At 34.1% G+C, this 23281-nt stretch overlaps 2 protein-coding genes across 2 annotated transcripts; both read right to left on the bottom strand.

Annotated features, from left to right (window-relative positions):
- Window positions 1-6300: 6300 nt before the first annotated feature.
- LOC108334430 (solanesyl diphosphate synthase 1, chloroplastic) lies at window positions 6301-10121 on the bottom strand. The gene is made up of 6 exons (XM_017570269.2): window positions 9621-10121; window positions 9219-9352; window positions 8545-8672; window positions 8283-8386; window positions 7312-7439; window positions 6301-7136 (listed from the first exon to the last, which is right to left on the bottom strand). Exons 1-6 carry the CDS (start codon window positions 9844-9846, stop codon window positions 6588-6590), a joined length of 1269 nt encoding a protein of 422 aa, XP_017425758.1. The 5' UTR covers window positions 9847-10121; the 3' UTR covers window positions 6301-6587.
- Window positions 10122-18630: 8509 nt separating this feature from the next.
- Window positions 18631-19909, bottom strand: LOC108333270 (glucan endo-1,3-beta-D-glucosidase). Its single transcript, XM_017568669.2, has 4 exons — window positions 19675-19909; window positions 19534-19562; window positions 19194-19428; window positions 18631-18819 (listed from the first exon to the last, which is right to left on the bottom strand). The coding sequence occupies exons 1-4, from the start codon at window positions 19724-19726 to the stop codon at window positions 18794-18796; spliced, it is 342 nt and encodes a 113-aa protein (XP_017424158.1). The 5' UTR covers window positions 19727-19909; the 3' UTR covers window positions 18631-18793.
- Between the last annotated feature and the right edge of the window lie 3372 nt (window positions 19910-23281).

Below are 23281 nucleotides of genomic sequence, written 5' to 3'. Positions count from 1 at the left end.
GTATTAGTTGAAAAAGAAAGGAAAGAGGTGATGGTGTGTGTTACTTAAATTAATAGAGAGAGAATGAGAAACGATAATTTTTGGGTTGATTTGAAAAAGAAAGGAAAGAAAGTGAAGAGTTAATATGTGTGTGTACGTGTTTTATGTTGAGAAAGTGGAGAGAGAGAGAGAGAGAAGGGGGGGGGGGGGGGGGGGGGGTGGTTTAATAGATTTTGGAAAAATAGAAAAGGAAGGAAGATGAATTCAACAAAAGGAGAAGGAGAAAGAGGAGTGTTTGTACGTAAATGATGAGAGAAAATGACAATGCGAGTGGTCATGGATGGAGCTAGGATGACAACGGGTCGGGTTCGGATCGGGTACGGTTAGTGTGATATCCGAACCCGACTAGCATGTAAAAAACTGTATCCGTACCTGTCCTGTTATTCGTCGGATATCCGTATAAAAAAATCTGTAAATACCTGTTAGATATCCGTTTCAACCTGCAAATATTTTTAAAAAAATAATATTTTATGATTTTTAAAAAAATGTTTAAATTAAATTGAAAAAAAAAACATATTATTTTCTCAAATAGAATTCAGATCAATGTTTAAATAAATTATTTTATGAAAACGGGCCAAAAGTTGAAATTATTTTTTTTATTATTAATTTTGTTTTTAAAAATGGACAGGGTCCTAACTTTTTTTTTTAGGTTTTCTTTCATAATCTTCAAGATGGGCCAAGCTCAAACCTTTCTTTTAGGGTTTCTCCTTTTCCTCCCTATATGATGCGATACAGGGGAAGTCCCTAGTAGCCAACTGCTTCTTCCCTAGAGCTCGAATAATAACCCTCACACCGCAGGCCGCCAAATCTTTTCCCCCCTCACACTACAGGTCGCCAAATCTTTTCCCCCCTCACACCGCAGGTCGTCAAATCTTTTTTCCTCTAAAAAACGAAACAGAAACGAAAAGGGAAAGGAGAAGGAAACTTCATGAATCCACGAGGGCGGCCGTTGAGATCCAAGAACAAGCCGAAGCCACCGGTGATGATCACCAGGGAGAGCGCCAACACGCTCCACGCGCACATCCTTGACGAGTGGCAACGGCACCGTGACAAATGTAACCCTACGACTTATGAACGGTTACTCTTAGAAGAAGAAGAAGAACAGGTGTTACCAATGAGGAGCATTGGTATCTTGAAGCTACTGTGAAATTTTGATGATGATAAAAGCTGAAGAATTGAAGACTCTAAATGCATCTTTGTTAAACGCATTTTGTAGAAATAAATGTATAGGATAAAATGTAATGATGTAAAAACTCTTAGAAGTTTTCATATTTAGTGAGTCATTGCACAAATAATCGATTATCAAGAGGAATAATCAATTATCACGAGCCAGTTTAGAAGAGAGTTGCTTGTGCAAATAATTGATTATTACATAGAATAATCGATTATCACTATTTCATTTAATTTTGTCAAAGTCTCTGGAATAATCGATTATTGCTTAGGATAATCGATTATCACTTTTTTGAAAACCCCATAACGGACACAAAATAATCGATTATCACTTTTGATAATCGATTATCAGTGGCAGTTGAGAGATGTCTTTTCAGTTTTTGACCCTGCATGAAACTAGGCTTATAAATAGAGGTCTTCAAAACTCTTAGAAACTAACTTTTCAATTGAGAGTATTAGAGCTTTGTGCCTAAGGGAAGCTCTCTGTGAGTGAAAAGGATCTATGCCATTTTGAGAATACAGTTTGTCTGAGGAAGTTCTCAAAGTGAAAGAGTGCTCTTGCCTGGTCTTGTGAATAGGAGAAGCTCGCGCTTTGTGTGTCAAAGGTCGAAGCGGTTCTCTTCAAGTTGGCAGAGTTGTTGCTTCCGGTTCGTGCGTCGAAGGAAGCTCTTCCGGTTCGTTTGTCGAAGGAAGTTACTTGCTGCACTCTTCTGGTTCGTTTGTCGAAGGAAGGTGTTTTCTATTCTTTGCTCATTTCATTATCTTGTAATCTGTACAACTATATTTTTAGTGAAAAAGGTTAATCACTATTTATAGTGATTAACGACTGGACGTAGAATCTTTTGATTCGAACCTGGATAAAAATCCAGTGTGTCAATTTTTCTATTCCCTACACTCTTTACTGTTTTATGCACATCAACTGTTTGAAACCGACTATTTTAACTTGTGTTGTGATCGTTACACGCTTTCCGCTATCTATATTTTATTCCGTTGCGCGACTCTATAACGGTACCGATTGTTTCGACAACAGGTTCAGATATCTGGTAGTGCTGGTGTGGGAAGTAATGGGACTCCCTTTCTTGAGTTTGCATTCAATTCCCGATGGATGGTTTTGTGTGTGACCCTTCAAAATTGAAATTTAGGGTTTGAGGCAAACACAGAATACAACAACTTAGAAAATAATTTAAAGGACGAAGGATAAAATTGTATTTTCATTTTTCCAGACGGGTAGCGGGTACTCGCGGGTGCGGATAGTGTGATATCCGAACCCGACCCGTTAACAAGCGGGTATTAAAATACCCGCGACCCATTACCCGCGGGTACCTTTTACCCGCAAGTACTAAATATCCGTAGCGAATTTTATCCACGGGTACGGGTTTTTATGCCATCCCTAGATGGACCCTCGTGGGACCAACCAAAGAGGTGAAAGAAAAATAATAATAATTAAATGGTTGTGGGACCACTTGCAAAGTAGGTAGGAAGAGGTGTGAATTTAGTAATTACATGAGGTGCGTCAGAAATTCTGTTTTAATGTAGAGGGGTGTGAATTAAGAACTATAGGAGGTGTGTCAAAAATTTTGTTTTAGTAGAGAGGGGTGTGAACTTAGTAATCTCAGGGATGTGTCAAAAATTTTGTTTTAGTTGATAGGAGTGTGAACTTAGTAATTATAGGGGCACTAGAAATTTTGTTTTAATGGATAGGGGTGTGAACTTAGCAATTTTGGGGGTGCTTTAGTTTAAAAATAAAAAACTATTTTAATTTGAGAATTGTTGGTTATTTAGTTTGACCTATGTTTTTGGTTGATTTTATACATGTTATCGAGAATATGTATGAGTTTAAGTTGTGCACATAAATTGTGTTATTTACTTGTAATTTTGTCGGATGTGTGAGCATATCAATACGATAATAAGTTTGAGTCTCGTGAGACAAAGATTCGAGTGTCACATTTCCTTTTGTGCGAAGAAATAAAAGGGTGGATGTCTCGCCCAATGACTGCGGTTCGTGTTGACTATAGTGCACTGGTGCGCGTAGTATCGATATTTTCACTCGTTAGTCCTTGAGGAATCGGAAAGATAGGTTTGAATTTGCGATGGAAGACGACTTGAATCGCCTATTATTGAGAACATGTTATAACAACGAAATACAAGGAACTAACATTGATTTATGAAAGACATGATTGTGATGTTATTATGTTTTGTGTTGAGATATGATGTTATGGATGGTTTAGTCTATGAATAATGGGTTATACTATTATATAATATGATATTTATGGTTGCTCACCTTGCATGTTATGGTTGTGGTTTCACCTGCAATGATCGTACTTGTACGAGAGTAGATGGTATTGCAGATAATGTTGGTTGGAGTAGCTCGACGAGAGAGATAAGAAATAAAACTTGTCGGGGTTTTTATGTTGTTATTTTCTTATTTCCCGTGTGTTTGATCTTAGTATTTTTAAAGAATAAGTAAGATTTGGTTTGCTGTAATATATGGATACAAGATATGTTTATGAATTGCTTCCGCGTTTTTAATCTTCAAAAAAAATTGACGAGATCTTGTTATACATTTTGTATATTAATCTTTTATATGTAGCCTCCTATTATGGGCGTTACAAGTCTAACTTATTGAATCTCACCAGACAATCCAAAAAATCATCCTTGCACTAAATTTTGTTGAGTTGATGCACTACATGGAAGCTTCCTAAACATTCTAACTTGTGTTTTGTGCAAATGAAGCATATATCTAGACAAGTTCATGATTTATGTATAGATGATATAGTGATAAATTGTCAAATGGATCTGTGAACATTGTTAACATGATTGATTTGGTGAATTTCTAATGATTAAGAGGAGCTAAGATAAATGCAAAAATAAAGTGAGTTGGAAGACTAAAAAGAGAAGATGATTCAAGACAAGTCAAGAGTATGACAACACATCTACTTTTTTTTTGCCAGATTTGTCTAATGGGCTCATCTACTATGTATCGTTTGATGGATTTGTGTACTTTAAAGACACTAGTCATTTAATGTGTTTGGGGCATTGGATAATTTGCTTAGTTGAACTTTCTAGAAACATAAGTATTTAGTAAAGTTTATATTTTGTGTAAGATTTATGAGAATTTTCAACATTAGAATACATTATTTTCACAATATTTTTCAAATTGAATCTAGCATTGGATCTCTTGAATCTCTATTGCATTGAACATTTTTTAAGTTGTACAACTGAAGTTATTTCTTTTGATCGATTAAAATAAAGCCTAGAGTGTGTGTATATGAGAAATAGATTTGATCACCAAAGTCTGTTATAAATAATGGTCCAATAGAGCTTATCAAATCACTCATCCTTTCATCCTATCATTCACCTCATCTTAGATCACCACTCACCATGCTCATCACTTCACTTTTATGTCATGTGTTGTCTTTTACATGGAAGGATAAATCTCTTGGGTTGTTTCTCTTGTAATCATAGTTTATTCTTAGGTTATGTGTAATCAAAGTTTTATTCTTTAATTTTCTTCAAAATATAGTATATTTTATCTACTCTTTTTGAGTTCTGATTTATGCTTTTATGATTATTTTAAAACACTTCGTGATAATTTGATCTCGGTTTGCTTAAAACCTTCACATGTTAATAAACTTTTGTTTAGGTAAACAAGTAAATCTTCACATGTAGATGCTTGAAATATGGGAGGTGTAAGCAACACCTTTTATAGACACTTAGAATGAGTGAAATATAAATACAATCTCTCTTGTAGATGCTTGGAACAAGTGAGAAACTAAATGAATTAATTCACGATTTTTTGGTTAATTCAAAGATGCACACATGCTTGTTTAATTAGAAAGGTAAGAAAAATAAAATACTTCACATGTAGATTGTTTGGACTTGTGAAGTATAATTAGAATCTCACTTGTGGACACTTGAAACAAGTGAGAGTCTTAATTAATTAACTGATCCTTATTTAATTAATTTGATATATTTTTTGTAAATTTAATGAATGATAATTGTATTGATAAATTGAATTCGTTAAAAGACGACTTAGATTGACTAACTCTCTCTTTACTCATATATTTAAGAGTAAAAAATTCAGTTTACTTTATTTGATCATAAAACAACTATGATCAATATAAATAAGAATATATTCTTATTAGGTTATGATATGATGTGGTGCGTAGTGAACATATATTTATAAGGAATGAATATTATGTTGAGATGTTTAAGTTGTATGAAGTTTAAGATTTCAATACTCTATTGATATTAGACTCATAAAAATATCATATTGTGAGAGTAGAAGGAAATTTGTATAATCTAGTCAATAATGTAAAGTGAAAAAAAATGTTTGATAGATCAAAAGGATTTATTATACGAGTAAATATGTTTCTATTATTTAGTTTTATTATGCATGAATGAACAGGCAAAAAGAAAGATATTTTATATTATGTTTTAATTATTGACAAATGTTAAACTAAATTTTGGGGAATGAATTAAATTTTGGGAACTTTTACAGGATGTGTGCAAAAACTATCGTTTACAATTACTCTATATAAATAGGTTAGTCACTGCACAAACAAACCTTAAATATGAAAAAAGGTGACACGCTTATGAGCAAGCAAAATTTGTGAATCCAAAATATATGCAACAATTTTTTGGTCATATGGTCCAAATTATTCAACTTAAACCTTTTACCATCACACGCACATTTCCCCCATTAATGCAACATATCCTTTGGGAATCGAGTCAATCAAATTTCAAATTGATGACATTTCATGTGTGGTTTGGAAAACAACAAATCAAACAATTGGTATTCAATTGTATTATGTAAAGAAGGATTCTTCACTCTTATCCATCAAAAACATATTGGTCATATTATTCAATTACCAAAAAGAATAAGAATTTGCAAATGCTTAAAAATTCAAACTTTTGTCGATAGGAAAGAATAAAGTATGACAAACAATGAATGAGCAACACAAAGACCATATGGAGTTTATAAGCCCAGTTCTATACTATCTTCAGAAAATACAAAAGAAAAGGAAAGCAAAAGAAAATCAAATATTCATTTGTTATCCTTACTGTTTTCATGATTCCATGAAGGAAGAATTGGGGAAAGAATATACTGCAACTTGTATTGATACAATAAAGGAATATATTATGTTCTTGCTCTTTACTTTGAGGGAGAAACTGCAAATATATTAAATTATGAGAATGTGCACTTGCTTTGTCTTCAATGCGTATATAAGTACCCCAAAAGTATCACAGGAGCAGAATTTGAAGGAAATTCTTGAAATGACAACATGTTCAAGGCTTTTATCACTATATATTAGAACCAAAAGAATGTTTTTGTGTTTTTTTTAACAGTGTGTCCTTATACATCAGCATGCATAAGCTTATGCAATCCGCTGAAGGTTATATGCCACCATATCCTCAAGGGCTAAACGATACACACTCTGAGGAAGGCACTGGAGACTTTGAATTGCAAGATCAGCTTTCTCTTTGGCCAACTCTTGAGCCCTTTCAATGCTCCCACTACTCTTAACCATATTGATGGCCTCATCAAGGGAACCATCCTCACTGAATTCAGACTCAATGATATCCCTCAATTTTGGTTCTTTCTCCAGTGCAAATATTACTGGTGCAGTAAGGTTTCCCTTGGCAAGGTCACTGCCAGAAGGCTTTCCCAGTTGCTCTGCTGATTGCGTGAAATCCAAAATGTCATCCACAATTTGGAAGGATAGACCCAGATTCCTTCCATATTCATACATTTTCTCAGTGATGCCGCTGTCAGCACCGCTGAAGATTGCAGCTCCCTTGGTGCTGGCTGCAATCAAGGATGCTGTCTTGTAATAGCTCTTAATTAGATACTCTTCAAGTTGAACATCACAATCAAACAAACTTGAGGCCTGCTTTATTTCCCCACTTGCAAAATCTTTGATCACCTAAAAAAGCACCAAGTAGTTATGCAAAAAGAACTATATAAAATGGAATTGTGCATATCTTACACCCACGATAAAGCAACTGGCTCCAGGGTGCATCAATCATTTGTTTAGAATAGTGATTTTAGGCATGCAAGTAAAAGATGGTGCCTTAAACAGGCATGGTGATGGAACTCACCTGGCTGATTAGTTTAATGACTTCAATATTTTCAAGGTTGGCTAGATACCATGATGACTGTGCAAACATGAAGTCTCCGGCCAGCACTGCAACTCTTGTTCCAAAAATTTGATGTATAGTTTTCTTCCCTGTTGGTACATAACAAAATGAATTTATTAAAACAGGAACTAGAATGTTCATGTTCTATTGAAGCAAGATATTTATAGATCTATTTGACATGTGTATATTTGAGAACACAATTTTGTCAGTTTTTACTTGAATTCCCTAAAGATCATTAGAAACAGTTCCATGAGCATGTAATGAGAAGTATACTCTTAGCTTCCAATTATATGCTATAGAATGGCACTTGCAGCCTACCAAAATGGTATATTTTACCAAAACTTGCATTGCTAGTTTGGTCTGCTGTCATTGCTTAAAGAGATGAACTCCATGCAACCAATAATCAGAAGCACTGTTGACACGCACTTTTTTATTCTTTATCATGTGTAAAACTGGGTTGAAAGAAATCCATGTAACGGAACTCACCTAGAGGGATAAGATTTTGATGTTGTTGTATTAACAACATAAGCCCTTTCCAAGACATCGCAAAATTGAAGAGGCTTCTAATGTACATTTTTTCCTATTTCAGTACCAAAATTTACTGTAGTTCTCCCTTATTTTCTTTCTTTTCTCCTCTTCGTAGAGATATTTTTCTTACACAAAGTGTGAGCATGCTCTTATTTTACAGAAAATCATTACTGATCCAAAAAGTTCTGAACCAGACAAAGACTATGATGGAACACATTTCAAACATGATGCAAGCCCGAGTACCACTGCTTTTACACAAACATAACGTAAAGGAAACATTTTATCAAATAAATTGTAACATGGTCATCCCAGCTTAAAAAAAGCTAAAATAAGACATAATCAAATAATCTAAAGCTAAATCAGGAAAATTAAAAAGGGTATATAAAGAGAAATCACAGGCCTACCTCTTCGAAGGTCACTCTCATCTAGTACATCATCATGTATCAAACTTGCAGTATGAATCATTTCAATTATCTCCGCTAAACGTCGATGCTTTACAGTAAGTTCCCTGGAGTCAACGTTTCCACATGAAATTTTCAACTTTTTATTTTCATATAAAAATTTTAGGTACGACAAAGAACGTGTGCTTATGCCTTTGTGTGTATGTGTGGACTTGTGTGTGAGTGTGTGTGTGTGTGAGAGAGAGATAGAGAGTTATGTGCTTACTTCAAGCCAAGCAGCTCTGCAGTTGCCCTTGCCACCAAGAACACCAGAGCTGGTCTCATCCTCTTCCCACCAGCACTAAAAATCTGCTCAGCTGCAGACATTAAAACTGGATTTTCTGCTCCTACAATCTATCAAAGCACCTTTATCATATACAATAAAAGCGAGGTAACAAAAATCCAATGATCACCACTTGCAAAGCAAAAGAAGCTAATTGAAAGAAGGTTTAGCAGGCAATGAGAATGATAAGTACTTTGAACAAATTGACTGGATAAACATTCTTACAAAACAAAAAAGATCAAACAAGTGAATAGTAACTTATGTTTGTAACAAAAAATGATCCAATCTCAATAAATAAGTAAATAAAATTGAACATCATTAATCCAAAACATTGCAATTTGTAAATTGGTGTCAAGATACAAAGAAATAATAAACAAAGCCCAAATAATGAATTCAATAAAGGTTAACAAAAACAAAATCCAAGAACAAGTAAAGGACTTCATTGAAGCGCCTATTCCCCTTGTTAATTCTATACATTTCTGGTCTGCTGAAGGCACTCTCACTCACAATATATAGAACAACACAAGACTTCATGAGATGGGACAGCAACAGTCACACACAGTTCATAATAAATAAAACACCAGAAAGCACTCATCCATCCCAGAAGCATTACTTACCGACTGCAGATTTTTATTGAGAGTTACCAAATCATCAGCTACCGCTTCAAAGAACCTAGCTGCAGAAATTGGGGCTTCGGAAAAACCCTTCAAGTTCAATCCTTTGTTAAGGCCTTCAATTGCTTGAGTCCCCCCTGTTCAAAAACAAAAAGTTTCAAACTATAGTGTTCCTTCATTCAAACAGTACATGCCCTTGAAGTAACCTGAATCACTTCCATTGTCTTACTAGAAAATGGTGTAAATAGTACACAATCATTCAATTACAGTTATCACAATTGGTAAGTTTGTTGAGTTCTAGAAGGATAACCTCAAACTTCATACCAGGGATGGTTTCTGATTGATTGACAGTGTACAATTTTTTACAGAAACAACAATGCATGAAATCAAAATCAAATCTTGTACCATTCACGGTGGGTTCCGCAGTCTTCATAGAAGAAACTCGACACTGAGTGCTCCTCTTCGTACAACAGAACAATTTACATGCTCCATAGCCTCTACCACACCCTTTAGAACTAACCCTGGCGTAGTTCCTGACTGTGTGCCTATCAAAGGAAGCATTGGAAGAACAGCCACAAGAGACCAAGTTTTTTCCAGCGAAATCAATGGTTTTGCCTGTGACAGACATCATTCTGACTTCTGAGGGAGGCCCAGAAGGAAGAAAGCAGTGGCAGTCGCAATTCACGGTACCCAGATGAAAAAGGAGGATAAATTGACGTTATGTAGAGAGGCAGTAGCTAGGTGCAGCCATTGGAGGGAGAAAACGAGAAGAAGAATGAAAAGGAGAAAAAGGGTGTTTGAGAATCACAAGTTTTTTGAAGAGAAAAGAAGGAACACAAGAATTAGAGTTGAGTGAGTGGATCCTAAGAACCCACATGGGACTACTTCTCTTATCAGTTGGAGAGAGAAAGCTATGAGAGTGAAATCTGTGACTCATGCTGCTTCCTTAAGACATCACCTTGTTTTGTGTGAACTCTAAACATGGGTGGAAGAGTCAAATTGTCTTTCTAATGTCCATCATTTTTACAAATAATAATAATAATAATTCTATTATTCAAGCAAAGTATTTCACTGTGCATTTCCTTAAAATAAATTATCTTATGATAATTACTTATTTAAAATTAAAAGTAAAAACATTTAACAAAAATGTATTCAAAAATAGAATATTATGATTGCAATGGTTATAGATTACAATGTACCATTAGGTGTATATGAAGAACTTTTTTGTACATAAAAACCATCCATATTTTACATAAGAGATAATGTAATTTGAGTTATATTTTTTTGTAATAAAAAGTTGAAAGTTTGACTTTAGAAAAGAATTTATTTATTGATTTTAAATTATATTGTCCACACAAACTTTTAAATATTAATTAATTTGATTATTTAATATCATTATTATTGTTATTATTTAATTAATGTTAAATTATGTACAAATATTTTTAAATTTGTTTAACAAAAACCTACATTATTTTTAAGAAAGTTTTTATGAAGACAAGTCTCTAACATTAATTACTATCCTATAAAAGTTATTGTTGGATGTGTTGAAACAAGAGCCAGAGAAAAACAAGAACATTTATGAAAAATTAAAGCAGCCATGAACGTAATTTGAGTTTGGTGGATAGGGCCACGTTGTCATATTTCGTTTGAAGGTGATATTTTCGAAGAAAATACGGTGTCCAAATGTTAGCGTGTGGTAACGAATATTACAACCAATCACATGAAATTCTATGACAATATTCGAACGATTGTTGTTCATTTCTGCCAAACTAATCTCAGTTGCAGTAACAGATACATTGTTTGTCGATATTCTAAAACGGAATTGGACAAAAATCCTTCCGAAATTGCAGTAGCCTTTGTAACCATCTCAATCTCGAACTAGCCAAAGAAAGAAATAGAGCTTGTTTATATCTTGTTTTAAAAATATAAAAAAATAAAATTGATGCTATGCATCACTATGAGTTAGTATATTCCAAAATTAATAAATTATTTTGTTATCACATCACATGAATTATATTATAAAAAATATATATAAAAATATAGGTGATCACATATAAGGATGGAACAAATATTATAAAAAATAACTCAGAAAAAGAGCTGAAATCTATTATAAAAAATTTAATGACACATAATAAAGTAGAGTCATCGTCAACTCAAAGTCTTGTATAATTGATAGTCTAAAATTACTCAATAAAAAAAATATCTTATAATTTTAGAATTTAATGTTTATTTCTTATTTTATTATATATATATATATATATATATATATATATGTGTGTGTGTGTTTATAAATGAGAGGAGAAATAATTTTTTTAAAATATAAAGATCAAATTATTGTTAATTTATTTTAGCTTTTTTATTAATTATGGTTTTCTTACTCTTACTCTATTTTACGTTCATTTATCTTGTTTTCAAAATTAAAACAAAAGTAAAAAAAACATTTCATAAAACTTGAGATATATTGGATGCATTAAAACCTTAAAAAATAATTAAAATAATTATTTAAACCATAATGGTGAAAAAACTTTCAAGATTTATAATAAATTTCTATCTACGCTTATTTCAAGAGGGTACAAAGTGGATAACAATCACAAAATAAAAACTTAGTACCATGCATTCATCCATACCATTTTGGCCATAGAAAGCTTGTTGACATCACTTCGTTGATGGAATAATGGAAGTATCTATATCATCCGACTAGAAGAGCCTTATCGTCAAACACTGTATGGAACATCTTCAAAATGAACACATATATACTTATGTTACTCATTTAGTTTTGTACATCATTCATTAAATTATTCTTTATAGGGTGTTCTCCACATCACTTAGGTCTTGTTCACTTGAAGGGATTTGGAGAGAGTAATTGAAGGGATTTGAGAGGATTTAAAGATTTTTTTTTGTTTATTTGAGTGAATTTGGAGGTAAATTATAGTGTATTTGGAAGTAAAATTTGTGAGAATTAGTGTAGGATTTTATTGACGTGACAGATTAAAAAAATCCAAATTCACTCAAATAAACAATAAAAAACTTTATCTTCAAATCCTCTCAAATCCCCTCAATTACTCTCCCCTAAATTCATTCAAGTGAACAAGGCCTTAAGAATATTAGAAGAATAGGTTGAGTTTAAGAGAATTTAACTTATTAAAACTTTATAATATTTATAAATGGTAAAAAATATTAAAATTTCCTTAAACCAAGAAACACCTTAATCAAGATCTTTGAGATGCTACATTTAATTTTCTTTATATTTAAGGTGAGTGTTAAGGAAATGATCAATAAATATAATTTTACCCTATGTAATTTTGATTAGATATTTTTACAATAATATATTACAAGTATGAAAATATCTTTAAGTATCATATCTAAACAAACATAAGTTCTTCATTTGATGCCAACAAACAAAACATCTTACAATCTTATCTTTGTCTAATTGAAGACAAATGATAATATATTGACTTTAGCATTTCATATGACATTCATGACTCCTAAATGCTTATACTATGTTTTGCAAAGAATGTTCTTCCATTTTACCACTAAGACTATCACACAAGAAACATCAACATCAAAAGATCTTTAAAGGGATAATTTGTCACCTCTACATAGTTCAACAACCTCATGCAATCCTGATTTTTTTTCTCAACAAGAGTTAAAAGATACTTGACCAAGGAGGAACCTTTGCTCACAAATAATCTTACAAATTAATAAAAACTTGTAAGTTTTGCTTATTAATAGAACATTGTACTTATTTGTGGCAACGTAAAATAGTGAATCTCATCTTATATCATCTTAAGACATAACACCTCTTTTAGTTAACAAACATATGATCTGTAAATCATTGATGGAGACTCCTAGCTAATAATCCAAGTATTAGTTGAATGCTTAAGAACTCCTAACTACAAAACTAAGTATTTTTTTAATCTCAACCACTTCTGACTAACCTATTAAGTATTGTTTGAAATATAGTCATTCCCTAATAATGCAAAGTATTGTTTGGAAAATAATTACTCAAAGCTAAGACAATAAGTATTTTTCGGGGAATAACCATTCATGGCTAAACAAACAAAGCTTGAGCAAAGATGTGATAGCAAAGATAACAAAAGTTTGCTTAGTAGAGAGTGTAAACACAACAATGTTCTTTCATAAAGCTCTTAAGGTCACAAAAAGATTTTGGTAACATTTATACACTTTGAAACATTTTTTCTCTTCTTCAAAGGATAATGTTATTGTAGAACTAAGACTAGCCTTAATCCTAAAAGTTCTCTTATTGTTCATTATTCACCGATTGTTCTTCTTCACTAGAGTTCTGATCATTCTCCTTTTTTTATTCGGTCAGTTACCTATAATACACACTCTGACGCTCAAGTAAGTGTTTGGTATAGTCGAGTACATCTATAAACAGGAGGGTTTGCGTTCACCATTAAGCCTACACATGTCCATTCCTTTCAAACTTGATCTCGCCCTTAGACTCGTGACGCTGTTTGCCACTTAAAGACTCGTTGGCTCCGTGCTCTATTTGGTCAGAACCCGCCTAGCATATCTTCCTACTCGTCCTAGGTTCTCTCTGGTCAGTTCCACAATCAATCCCAGATCCATAAATGTAGGTGGTTCGAAAGTATTAAATGTTTTACCTAAATATCTTATTTATAGGACCCTTAATCTCATATCCATAAATGTAGGTGGTTCGAAAGTATTAAATGTTTTACCTACATATCTTATTTATAGGGCACTTGATGGGCTTTTACCTTTAAGAGAGCCTAATCATGGCCCAATAACTTCCTAACCTTGTTTAATGTAGTGATTAGCATATTATCTCCCAATGTTGTCTTTAGCGGGACCAATCAATTGAAGTAGTCAAACTTGATGATAATGTTATCGAGTATCAATCGACCACCTAACTTAGTCAGTATATACACTAGTCCCTAAGCCTGAGCATGGAAGAATGGGAATGAGGCCTTTTCAACTTGTAGTAGCCAACACCTCCTTTGCTATAGGCGGGCCATTGGAATGTTCAATCCCCTTATGGGCCTTGGAATGAGAAGTGTCGTCCATCTAATTCTGAAGGTTGTAGCACCTAAAAAATCATGTCATTTCCTTTTGTAAAAAGGATTTGAAACATCATGAGATCTGGCTCATTAGATTACGTTAAGGGCTGGCGACTGTTGACCTACCTAGACACTCTTTATATTTTCGTGTTCTAGGCATCGCCTACACCTCTTCACATATGACGCATTTGAATGCATTTTAATTCTATCTCAAAGAAGTAATGCAATTTAATGCAAATCACTCTTTATATTCAAATTTGAAGGTGTTCAAGGTGTATGTACAAAGGAGACCATAGGTTCTTATATAACACTAGGAGATGAAGTAGATGGAGAAAATAAAGGATGTGGGACTTGAATGCCTATAAGTCTAGATAACAACTCTCAAGGTTGCTTTAAGTCCCACATCTCTTAATTCTACAACCTCCTAAGGGTATATAAGCTACCTAACTAGTTTAAAGATCAAAACTAAAACTGTACATGAGATAACTTGCAATACAAGCAACTAAAAGGAGAATAGACTTACCTATTCTTCTTTCTTTTAGGTCCAAACTATGTGAAGTCCCACATTGCTTGCACCTTAAAGAAAAGAAGAATATATAAGCTATTTTACAACCAATTTAAGAGAAAGAAACTAGAAACTAGAACAGGAAAAATACAAGCCTAAGAAAACCTATGATATTTCTTTTTATGCTTCTTGTCACTATTTAAACTCTTCATTCTTGACTTATGTATGATCATATCACTTGTTCTATGGACCCTTGTTGTATGATTTTGGACAACAATTTCCCTAGGTTATCTATCTGCTACCTCATTTGAACGTTTTTTTACTGGGAAGGCATTTAAGTCCTCAACACTTTTCTTTTTCCACGTTTCCAATTCTTTTATAAGCTCTTGCACCATTTCCATGGGATCCAATTGCTCCTCTATTTATTCTACTACCACTTCATTATTTGTCATGTTTCTTGTAGTCACCATTGGGATTAAACGTTTTACCCTAGAGTGGGTGCCAAAATGTTCTTGTAGGACTGAGACTACCCATAATCCTCAAAGTTATTTGATTGTTCACTGTGCACTGATCGTTCTTCTTCACTGACATTCCATTCGTTCTCACTTTGTCCTTTTGGTAGGTTCCATACAAAGGATGCTCCAACGCATAAATAATTGTTCGGTATAGTCTAGTACAATAAATGCAGTTGGTTTGAAAGTATTAAATACTTTACCTACACATCTTCTTTATAAGGCCGTTGATTGGCTTTTACCTTTATCAGAGCCTAATCATTGCCCAATAACATCATAACCTTGTTTAGTGTGGTGATTTGCATATTATCTCCTAATATTGTCTTTAGCAAGACTGATCAGTTGAAGTAGTTGGACTCGACGATAATGCTATCGATTGGTTACCCAACTTAGTCGTTATGCATATATATAACTTTATATAGAGCTTGGAAGAAAGAGTTGTTGCAAATCCTTTTTTTTATTGCTCAAAGCTTTTGAACTTAAATTGCTTCATCTTCTTCATCTAAGAAGCATAGATGTAAAGGTATTTTAAATGCACTTCATGCAATATTGAATGTAAAAATTCTCTTCAAGTAACATTGAGATAGTTGATAACACTTAAGTTAATTGTTTTCTAAAAAAAGATCATGGTTAAAAATATTAAACATTAGATACTAAATTGAAAAATATAATTTATTGAGTAGTCAATAAACTATAAAAAAATATTAAGAACTCAATTCACAGATTTATTAAAGACTTAAATTATAATATATATATATATATATATATATATATATATATATATATATATATATATATATATATATATATATATTTAAGTTGTATTTTTATTTTCTTTTTCAATAAGTTTTCATGAATAGAAATAAATATTGTCTAAAAGTACATAAAATCACAATACCCACAAAAATATTATGGGTTATGATCATCAAATTAATAAAAAAAAAGAAAGTCTTCTTTCATATTAAGAATTTTGAAAAAAAAAAACTTGACCTAGAAAATTTAGTATACACATAAATATATAGGCTTAATATCATTGTTGGTCCCTATTTTCGTCAACTTTGTTCGATGTGGGATTCATTTTTTTTAATGTTCAATGTAATCCCTAATTTTGTAATTTATATTCAATTTGGTCCTTTTTGGTGATGACGTTTAAATCGTTAACGGAAAAATGTCCACAACACCAATCAATGAATTACATGACAGTTATTGGCTGACTTGGACACATAACCCTTGACATGTCATCATCTCCTACCTCCAGAAGTCCTAATTCCCCCTACACAGAAACCCTAGCCACCACCTAACTCTAGTTGTCGTTGTCACGCGAAGGACTTTCCGGACCACCACCAATCTTGCACCGCCACGACCTCCAAAACATCCTCCACTACCTTTGTTGTTGTTCCAAATGCTCCGCCACAAGCATCGCAAAACTGAATCGTAAGTTCCTCATGCCTTTAAGCAACGTCGTCGTGAAGCTTCTTCATTCTCCACCAACCACCATCAACTTGAAACACAGAAGATCAGAACCCAGAGAACCAAAAGTCTCCTTCAAACCAGAAGCGCGATTCACGCTGCAACGGTGAACAGCCACCAACGTCATCGCCAACCTCTCGCAAGCAAAACCCAAATCGTAGAAACACAAAGCCGAATCACGCAATCATCTTCAACCGTCGTACCAACGCATCTCTGCAAGCTTCTCCACCCACCTTCTTCATTCACATGCAGGAGAAAAACCTAGAAGCAAACCAACTATCACAAAGTTCACCAATACCGTCGTGAAGGAGAAACCCTATTCCTCGAGTGACGGCATTAGAGCAAGTTTTTCCCAATCTACAGATGAAAATCTGAAACCCTAATTTTTTAGTGAAGAAAGGGGTTGCCACATGTCAAGCCCTCATTGATGCGATCATCCTTAGTCAACTCTGGTCCTAGCCACGTCAGTCAATAACTGTCATGTAATTCACTGATTGGTGCTGTGAACATTTTGTTGTTAAGAATTTAAACATCGTTAACAAAAAAGGACCAAATTGAACATAAATTACGAAATTATGGATTGCATTGAACATTCAAATAAAATGAATCTCACATCGAATAAAGTTGACGAAAATAAAAAGGTATTAAGCCAAAAATCTTTCACCCTCATAATATATGTAACTATCATGAAATTTTTTAATGGACTGCAACTTGCTAAGTCATGAATATCTTTTCTTTTCTTCACAACATTTGTTTACACAATAGCTTTTATTGTTTTATGTTTACATCCTACATTTAATTTGTTTAGCGAAATGTATTATATTTTCCTTTCCTTATTATTTGGACTGTTATGCGAAATGAAGTTTATTATGCCTTTAGTATAGTTATATAGGTAAATATTATGAGAGTTAATATTATGAATTCAATTTCTACCTAAGATCTACATAAAATGAACCACGTCATACTCGAAATAATTTTTTGGGTTAAATATATTTTTTGTTTCTTAAGTATTACACGATTTTGGGTTTAGTCCCTACTCAAAACTTTGATGGTTTTTAGTCCTCATAGTTTTGAAACTCTTACTATTAGTCCTTAAAATTGGACGGCGTTAACTTTTAGTAGATGTGACAAACGGCGAGGCCACGTCTTATGTCAGCTTGCCTCTTCACTCTCTATCACGTTGCTTTCTTTTTATCTGGCCACGTATCAGATTCTTATTGGCCAGAACTATGAGGACTAAAAACCATCAAAGTTTCGAGTAGGAACTAAATCCAAAATCGTGTGATACTTAAGGGACGAAAAACATATTTAACCCTAATTTTTTTTTAAATATTTTGTTTATACAGAGTAATTAAAATATTTGACATTTCAATTTTCTTGATTAAATAAAGTAATTGTGTAACATCCTCCATTACTAAAATCACTCTCCCAATTAAAACATTTCATAATTAATATTAAATAAAACAACTACATAAATATATTATATATGTTTTCAGTTATGTGATTTTGGTATCATATATAATTTTGAGTTTCTAATGTTATAACCTAGTTCTTAATGAACTTTGTGCTTAGTTTAAGTGATTAAAACATGTCTACAGCTGTTGTATTGTATTTGCATATTCATGATTATTAGAATATTTTAACAAACACCTTGTGTGCATTTAGTGTTTTATATTTTTGCACTGTTTTCTTCATTCCAAAGTTTAAAATACGTTTCATACCATATGTTATCATGTTTTATGCATATAAAGTTTAGGCTAATTTTAATCATATCAATTTTTGTAATTTCTTATCAAATAAGATATTTTATTATAAGATATTTCAAATTCAATATAAAAGTGAATTATCTAAAAAATTTCATCTAAACAATCTATAAGAGGTTGCTCATGATTCTATGATAAGAAAGGTCAAATTTTGATTACGTGTTATGCGGCATACATTTATATTATGGGTTGACAATGGCAACCTAATACTATTACAAAGTACACACCAATTTTCCCTACATTGTTGCAGATAGTACTTCAATTTATATACTCCACTAGTTGCCCTCTATGCGTAAATGCAGTTTCCATAACCTGCAATTTAACATCACAAAACATGAGAACATTGAAGTTTATATGTTCTAGTCCTATAATAACCCAATAACTTCAAAAGATTACTCAGATCAAATTTTAACAGAATTGAGATCAGTATAATGTAAACTTTTTCTGCATAAATTATTGAGTTTAACTTTTAATTGTTGTTGAAAAACAGAACAAACAACATTTTCTGGTCTATGTTCATAAATGCAGTTAGGAACTCAATACACGAAATTGAGTAATCTGAGAAAATGTAGACATTATAAATAAAGTTAATGTTTTATCTTGTAAATCTGACTGATGCAATCTTTATCACATTATTGAGATAAATTTTTAACATGGAAATTTTGTTCTGTTGTGGAGTAACATACTTGGATCAGTGAGAGAGACGAGGGCAGAGGCTCTGAAATCACAATTCCAGTGGTTTCTTCCCTTAGATTGGTAATAGAGATTCATGGCTATGGAAGCATGGTTCATGAGATTGTCAGGGTAAAAGCAGGGACACCCTTTCTGTAGAATCCTGCAATCAACTTGAGAACAGGCAAAATTGAGGTTGGACAAAAGGGTAGCCTGATCTGATGAAGGCTTTGCCACACACCAAGTTTTCTGTGATTCCAAAACAATCGATTAATTCCAGCAACAATATTATACAAATACAATTTACAACCCTTTTTCAACTGCATTTGAAAGAACAGGTTCTAGCCAACTAACCTGCTCATTACCCATGATCAGATTCCCTCCTGCACAAGAACATACCAAAACAAGGAACCAAGAGAAAAAATGAGAGCAATGTAGATGAGTTCAGAATGGTACAGTGGAGCAAAGCAAAAGTTAATGGCATCTGACACATACCTGGTGAGAGAGAGAGGAACAGGAGGATAAGGAGGAGAGGCACATTTTCCATGGTTGTTACTTGTACAAGTACTCTGAACTGAACAGTGTTGTGAGAGCAGAATGAGGGCTAATGAAGAGTGTGATGTGATTAGGGTGAGAGAAAAGGGTAATGTGTTTTTAAAAGGGAAAAGGTGGTGGGTGAAAAACTGAGGTGAGATCATAATAACGGCTACATTAGCAGCAATGGAAGATAGAAAGACGTTGTGGGGAAGTGTTATGTCACAGTGAAAAGAGTAGTTGCACGTGATGTGATGTGATGTGAGTCTGTGCTTAGTCACTGTTGGCTCCAGTTTTCGCATCGGATATATAATAATAATAGTACCATTATTGCAGAAAGAACCGTTGTGTGGAAACCAATGACCCCACTTTTTTTACTCCTTTATGGATTGTGGGCTCACTTTCTGCTACAACTTCTCAATCCTTCTGACGCTATTATCCTAAGTAAAATATTTCCCATAATACAAAATTTCATTAACACTGAATAAATAGATTTATAGGTTATATAATATAGTAAAATAAAAAATAAAAAGAAAAACAAATATTTGTACTGAAAATATTTGTATTATTTTGTATCTTTGTACTGAAAAAACAAATATTTGTATATATATATGGTTATAAGTATTTATGGCATAGTTAATGCAAACATTAGGATTCAACCACATAACTTAATTTTGAGTGTCTAAAATTCCATTTAAGGTTCAATGCCATTGCTCTATGTTTTTGTGTATTTCTTGATGAAGCAGCATTGAACCTTTGGTTGCTGATATAATAACAATTATTTAGTAGTATCTTTGTGTGGGGGCACAAGTTGCAAAAAGACTTACATATGTTAAAGGGTTTTACTAATCCAACCAATGATAAGAAACCAAGTCTACAAAGTGTTTTGTAGGTGGAGAAGTTGAAATGATAACTATGGATTGTAAATTACTAGGCATAATACCCAATTTTGTCCCCACTTTGGTTCGGAAATGTCAAGTTAGTCCCTTTCCAGAAATGTGAGTGCAATGGATCCTTACTTGTAATTTTTTGAGTCTAATGAGTCCCTTCCGTTAAATAGAAGGAAACGGAGTTAGTGGGCTGATGATGTGGCAGTTGTCTTTGGTGAGGTGTCAAGACGCAAGCTTACGTGGTGTTAGGGTTCCCCATTTTCAAATTGGGTTTTATTAAAAATTGGGGATAAAAAGATTTGGGGGTGATTTGTTCGAGATTAGGGCACGTCCGTGTGCGAGAAAGAAGACAGAGGCAGGCCGTGATCGCGGGAACTCGTAAGAACTTTTAGACAAAACATTTGTGAGTGGACGACCATTGGTGGGGTAAATAACGAAAAGCGACTTTCGAAGGTGCGTTTATGGTAGGTTTTGTTCTGTGTTTCGTTGCTTTCAGTGTGGTCCCCCCAAAAGTTTTGATTTATTTTATGGTTTGTCTGTGTTGTGTGCCCCATTGTCAGTGCATTTGTTCGAGATTAGGGCATGTCCGTGTGCGAGAAAGAAGACAGAGGCAGGCAGTGATCGCGGGAAGACGGAGTAGTGGTGGTTCGCGGTTGGCGAGTTCTTCTTCGTTGTCAGTGGTTGTCTCTGTTTGGGGTTTGCTCTTTTGGGTTTGCTGTTTGGGGTTCGCAATGTCTTCGAATCACGGTTGTTCGTCTTGCTCATGGGGGAGCTGTCGTGGTGGTTCATCCAGAGGATTGGTTGGAAGCCAAATATGCCACTGTGGGGAGGCTGCTGTGTTGAGAGTGGCAAAAACAATTAAGAACGAGGGGAAACAATTCTGGGGCTGCCCTAACTACAAGCGGACAAGAAATGAAGAACTTCAAGGATGCAATTTCTTTAAATGGCTTAGTGAAGATTGCGTAGATGATACTGTTAGTACTATTGCAAGGCAAAGGAGGAAGATTAATAGTCTGGAGAAATGTGTTAGGGAATGTCAAAAAAGGGAGAAGATGTTAATAACAATGATATGTTTTCTGGGATTGATTAATATCATTGTTGTATGTTTTTTGTTTAAAAGTCCATGATGTGTTCTGTTAGATAGTTTATGTGAAGAACACTTTGGACAAATTGTAATATGATGTTATCAAATGAAGGTCAAATTTGAATTCAAGCTTCTGAAATTATGGTTTGAAATTACATTTAGTTTGATATATACAACATAAAATGAGGAAGTGGTGTGTAACTGGCAATAAAATGAGGAAGTGGCTTCTGTAATCCAAAAAGAAAAATCTGTATACAATTTTGCAATTTTGCAGTTCCAAAAAGAAAAAGATTGAAAGTGGTTGATGGATAATGACAGTTCCAATTTTGCAGTTCCAATTCCGGACGAGCGTCCTCTTCTCCTTGCTGGATCCACTTCTGAGCGTCCGCTTCTGAAGGACGAGCGTCCTATGACAGGACGAGCGTTCTCTTCTACCTGGCTGGGACGAGCGTCCATTTCTACGTGGCTGGGACGAGCGTCCGCTCGTGCTTCTACTCTTGGACGAGCGTCCACTTATCCTGGCGAGCGTTCTGAGCGAGTGGGCGAGCGTCCGCTGAGAGTCTTCTCTGGACGAGCGTCCTCTGCGCGTCTTCGCTGGACGAGCGTCCTCTCGTGCTGGACGACCGTCCTCTCCTGCTGGACGAGCGTCCTCTCGTGGTGGGCGAGCGCCCAATTTGGTAGATTTGGTACGAAAATTGGTAGATATTAAACAAAGTGGAATTACAAAGTGGTGGGCGAGCGTTCACATTCATAATTACATCATAATGAAATTACAAAGTGGAATTCAAATCCACGTCTGACAGTTTACCAAGCAGATGTCTGTGATTACAAAATACATGTCTGTGATTACAAAATATATGTTTGTGATTACAAAATAGCCATCACTTAAGCTAAACATACTGTCAGTCCTAAATCAGTTTTAAACTTGTGTTGTAGATGGCTGAGTATGTTCCAAAACGCATTGAGTAAGTTGACTTGGTCCAGTAATTGGCTGACTTTGTTCAGGTTGGGTTGCAGGTTGCTCACTTGATTGATATTGAGTTTGGTGTGCTGGAGGAGCTTGTGGACAACTATTTCTTTTATGACCAACCTGTCTACATATGGAACATCTCTTACGAGTTCCATTTTGCTTCAGTTGTGTGTCATCCTTCTTTAGCTCCCAAGCCTCTAGCCTTCTCTTCTTCTTTGGTCTACCAGGCAACACTCTTTTAGTTGGAGGCAAAACATCAGGCTGAGAAGTTTGTTCCCATAGCTGAGGACCATTGACAGGGTAGATGATTGGAATGTATGTTTCTTGGTAGGTTGACTTTGTAAACCAATGTGGCACGTAGTCTTCTCCATTGATGTTGATAAATGTCATGGCAGCTAGTGCATGACAACATGGGATAGCTGTTAAACTCCACTTTCTGCAACTGCATTCCAGTTTATCTATGTCAACGACATACTTGTCACTCATCATTGAAATGTGTCTAACCTCAAAAATTTTCTCTCCAGACCAACTGCAAATTTTTGAAAGACAAATCAGTGTTTGTAGTAAAAAAATTGCATACATAAAGAAGTGAAATGGTAATGTGGTCATGTCAACATACCTAGG

This window comes from Vigna angularis, chromosome 11 (genome assembly GCF_016808095.1).
Source record: "Vigna angularis cultivar LongXiaoDou No.4 chromosome 11, ASM1680809v1, whole genome shotgun sequence".
In the NCBI taxonomy this organism is placed as follows: Eukaryota; Viridiplantae; Streptophyta; class Magnoliopsida; order Fabales; family Fabaceae; genus Vigna; species Vigna angularis.
Note: the sequence above shows the minus strand (reverse complement) of the source record. Positions and strands in the feature narration are given on the sequence as shown.